Source organism: Dipteris shenzhenensis, chromosome 7 (assembly GCF_047967505.1).
Source record: "Dipteris shenzhenensis isolate YYH24624 ecotype China chromosome 7, Dip_SZ_1.0, whole genome shotgun sequence".
NCBI lineage: Eukaryota > Viridiplantae > Streptophyta > Polypodiopsida > Gleicheniales > Dipteridaceae > Dipteris > Dipteris shenzhenensis.
The window spans coordinates 59,293,398-59,298,332 of NC_141602.1; the positions used below are offsets into that span (position 1 = coordinate 59,293,398).

The 4,935-nt window shown below is 43.7% G+C and overlaps 1 protein-coding gene across 1 annotated transcript; it reads right to left on the reverse strand.

Moving 5' to 3' along the window:
• Window positions 1–2,946: 2,946 nt before the first annotated feature.
• On the reverse strand, window positions 2,947–4,615 carry LOC147900586 (uncharacterized). The gene has a single exon (XM_087377456.1). The coding sequence runs from the start codon at window positions 4,353–4,355 to the stop codon at window positions 3,258–3,260; it is 1,098 nt and encodes a 365-aa protein (XP_087233582.1). The 5' UTR covers window positions 4,356–4,615; the 3' UTR covers window positions 2,947–3,257.
• Between the last annotated feature and the right edge of the window lie 320 nt (window positions 4,616–4,935).

A 4,935-nucleotide genomic window follows, 5' to 3' on the forward strand; every position in this document is an offset into this window, starting at 1 on the left:
CACAAGCTTGATTGATGGAAGCATGCCATGAACCTTCATAAAATGTATAAGAACTAGACATTAAAAAGCATATCAGAGGTGGGCATATAGGAGTTGACAGGCTAGAGAGCTTGTAGATCGAAATGGTAGATCTTGAGAATGGGGATAGATAACACTCAACATTGTGTCTTTGAAAACTCCCTTTAAAAACACCTTAAATCAATGTTATTTGATAACCAATATGAATTGCTTAGTGATATAAATTGTTACAAAATTTGAGGTTGCAAGTGACGGAATTAAGTCAAGCAATTGTCACATTGTGATAGGTTGAGGGTGACTATCTTAACGACTCTACTTTTGGTTTTAAAATATATCGACAAGAGTCACATAGTACTCCATTTATGAGAACGTAAATACCTTGAGGTGTTAGCTAACCATGGGTTGCCAAATGCTAGCCCTAGGAGACCTATAGGGCAAGAAGATTAACCTAAGTTAGAAGGCCCCAAGCTAAGGTTAAAGGGAGCCACCTGTTAAAGGGACAAATCATCATGCCATACTTGGCCATGGGCATTCATGGAATAGTTGGATGTTGTATGACAACCATCAAGTTAGTCCAATGCATCCTTGTGGAGGGCACGCCTAATCATATGGGATGCAGTGTCTGGGTTGGGCAATGGACCTTGTGACAAGCTTGATGAGCTCTATGGTTGGGTTCCTAGTCTTTGGTTAGATGAAGATGATCACGATTAAATTTGGAGAGGAAGTCACCTTAATTACGATCTATAAGGACTAAATGATACAAGATCCATTAACTTGCTCCGAGGAAATAATTTACAAAGGTTGTTGCAAGAGTAGCTTAATCACTAATCAAACCACTAATTTGCAGCCAAATAAATAGAATATATTAATATAAAGAGATGAAACAATGAATTGCGTTCTAAAGTTATGTCAAGGACAAGGAGGATGAAGAAAAGAACGACAAAGGAATTGGAACCAAAGATCCACGGGTGATTAATCAACGAAGGCGAGAAAGCTACCATTAGTGAAAATCCAGAAACAAAAGGAGAAATAAAAGGTAAAGAGATAAAGTTAGTGAAGCAAAGAAGAAATAAAGAACAAGTAAATTTAGATCAAGATCCTTAAGACCATGGCACATCCATCCATCAAGGTTTATCAGATTTAATCGGCAGGAGTGGGGATCTCAGTTTCTCACGTTTTGTGAGTGCTCAGCATGAGCAAACATCCGTCTACATGGGCGTATTCTCATGCAGATGATGGAATTGTTTGCATGTGAGAAACAAAAACGACAACAAAACGAGGCCCTAACCAATTTTGATACCAAAAATTTAATCAAGCCATGCTGGGCAAAGGTGCTACCAAAACAACGCTACCCTACACACATTTTGTCAAGAGGGTATAAGCAATGAAGTATGTATGTGCGCTTCTCCTAAATCTAATTGCCACTGAGAGAAAAATAATAGTTATCAGCATTAGAACTGATACAGCCAATTGTGTGCCATTCTTGTGAACCGGACTAACTTACGTGATTCACAGCATGAAATTCAACCATTAAAAACCTGGGTTTCCATTCTTCAAAAATTCTTACAAGGAAATTGTCCTTCTCCTTTTCAATAAGGAGAAAAGTACATGATGGATTAGGATTTCCGAAATGAAGATGATTGATCTACTAGAGACGAGGACGTAGGGAATGACTGGGACTTAAAAAGTATAAGTGTCGGGACTAAGATCCCAGGTAGCGACAAGATAGTTCCAAAGTCTATCTGGCTTCCCTTATTACGAGGTACGCTGAGAAGTTGTTCAGCACTCAATTCTCTGGACCGAGCATAGAACGCGTGCAGCTGTAGGTGCCCTGCCAGTCCAATAAGAGATGTCTTAAGGGCTTCTTCATTGAGTGTGAAACAGACATGCGTTCCTCTGTAGGTGCCCTGTCATTTCCAATAAGAGATGTCTTAAGGGCCTCTTCATTCAGTGTGAGACAGATATGGCAATACAAAATCCCTAGCCAACTTAGCAAGTGGCTCCTACAGCAAGGTTCCAATCTCATACAGCTTTCCTTCCAGGAAAACGATCCGCTACAGCAATGTTGTTGATGATGAGACCCAACAACAGCTGCAAAGGTTTGCACTGCCCGCAGCAAACCACTCCTAAATCAGGGCATTAATAACACTCCAGATCATGTGAGAGCAAAGGTAGGTATGCAGATATCAATCATTAAAAAGCATCAGGATCTTACATTTACATACAGCTACATCAAAAAAGTTCACCCCCTGTTTCCTAGTAACTTACCACGAGAATAGGCCTCCTTTCTCTCCCTCAAGACAACACTAAGATGTGTGCGGGACTCTGTAGTTGGACCATACTCAACCTATCAAACCGTTCTAGAGCCAGATCTATGTACAAGATTGATCAGACAACAAGAGCCATTGAAAAAAAAGGGAACATTTCTATCACCACATGTGATGTACAATATCCAAACACGTCACTCATCACATCTGCATCGTTTAACGTCCCAAGCAATAATAAATGACTAAGTTCAGAAACAGATGGCCAAAATCATGCGGGAAACAATGCAGCTACTGAACCTCATGGCGCTTCTCTGAAAGCATCTCATGAACCTTAGAGTTGAGCTGAAGGATAGGCAGGCCCCATTAAAAACACACAAACCGAAAGTCTGTCTAGCTCATCACCTCCACAAAATCAGTAAATCTGGGTCCTATAAAACAAAGCAAGCACCCAAATCCTTCTTAACCTGTAGCACTCTATGAACACCTCAAGCTAAAAATCAGATGAGAAGTTCCTTCCTTGGTATAGAGAGAGTTATGGCTATCGATTGACAAGGAGACAGAAGAGCTTCTTATAAACTCTGTTTCGAACTCAAATGGATGTTTTGCTGCACCACTGTTTTGAAAAAATAGTGGACAACTCATGTTAGTTATTGCGCTATTTCAATGAACAAATTGGTTACCAGTCTACCTATAGGTACATTGTTAGGTAGCCAAGTATGAGATCTACTTGCTCTTTCCTCCCCCTGGCTTCCATGGGGAAAAGCAGAAGAGCACAATCACAGATTCAGACTTGAAGATGAAAGACCTCTTACTCAAAAAATTGAGGCTGATACTCGAGCAAGCCTCGGAAGCTTCCAGACATTGTAAAGTTGCTGAGTTAAAATAGCAGCATCCGTGCTCAGGGCTAAGCTGCACTCTGCGACTTGAGTTGCTCAAGAACACTGAAAATGTAGTTGAGAGCGTGTAGAAAAGTCAATCTGTGAAGCGGGCCATGTCCATCTCTAAAGTGGGTTTAGTTCGAACACCCGCAGCTGACGGTGCTCGGCTGTTTCCGATCAGAGATGTTTGAAGAGCTGCTTCATTCGCTGCAAAACGGGCCATGACTGCAACCTTTACTTTCTTTAAGAGTCCCACGCTTATAAGAGCAATGGCAACACACAACCCCAATCCTACGAGAGCTATGCAAGTGGCCCCTACAGCAAATCTCCAATTTCTCGTAGCTTTCTCTCCAGGCAAAGGAGCTGGTAGACTTGCAGGTGCAGGAAATGAGATCTGTGGGGAGGGCGGGGGCGCAAAGGAAGATGGTATAACCAAAGCCACGTCCCCAAGAGTGGCATATGTGCACACATTTGGTAAGGAGGTGACATTGCTGAAATTGACAGAGCCATTGGCAAAGAAAAAGGCACAAAGAGGAACCGTTTTCCCGAGTGAAACAGAGAGGGGTAAACGAACGCTGATAGACCTGTTGGGAAAGGTAATGGGTAGTTCTGGAAGTGTTGTATCAGGCGTTGTCAAGTTAGACGGTGAGTAGTTGATTATACCCACAACAGGACCCCCGAATTCGTATTGCACGGGCAGCGAATACACGGTGAAGTGGAAGATTCTGCGATAAATCATCATGATCAGAGAGTTACTCGCATTGACACCAGCCCCCGGTGGTACTGAAAACTCGTTGAAAGTCAGGCCTCGTTTCTTCAAGCTACCGGATCTGAGTCGAATAGCTTGAGCTGAAATTCCATCGAGATCTGGTGCTAAACTGACATTGTACACGGTTCCTATCTTCGTTTGAGACGTAATTGCAAGAAATGCATACTTGAGAAGAGAAGTATCTACACCTTCCCGTCGAACTGAATTTTCAGTTGAGTTGGAGGAATCAGTGAAGTCACCCCTGGCAAGAGGCCCCCGGCTTGTAAGGTGAAAGAAGCACAGGGCAAAGAAGAGTAAGTGGCCCGAAGCGAAGGAGATTGAGTGAACACTCGATGAATTCAGAAGCGTGGAGCTCGCCTTGACTTCGCCGCGACCTGGGTTGTGATTTGTGAAGGTTTCACCACTCAGCTTGGAATCTGCCATGCAATCCGAGACTCCCCCTACCTCAGGGGGGACGTTGGCACGCTGGAATCACCCTTGCGCGTCGATTCAGCGTGGCGTGCCAATGGTGATCAAATGGCCTTATCTGCCTGTGCCACCGCTGCTCTCGCTTGTGAGCTCCAATGCACGCAAAGCATGTGCAAGATCGTCGGCGTCGTGAGAGCTCTCCTGTGTCAAGCGACGGGAGTGCAGATTCCAGAAAGGTGCGATGATTAAAACCCCAGATGGCGATATGTGCTTTGGAGTAAGGGACAGGGGACTGTGATGGGAGTCTATCACAGGTCGAGGCACGATTTCCAATTGCAATATCCCGAAGGGAGTGGAACGGCAAGCTTTGAGATAAAAGGGAAAAGTGGTAGAAGGGAGAAGCAACAATTACACACAAGTCAAAGGGGGAGCTATGATGTCCTCTGGGAGAACAGTGAATACTATGCATCTGCATGCATCATGAGCAGTTCGAGAAGACGAGCTTGGAAGTGGCAAGCTATGCAAAATGGGGGTCTGGGAGAGGAGGAAAATCTGCAAGCTTCCTGCTTGAGGAAGAAGGAGAAGAAAGAGAGAG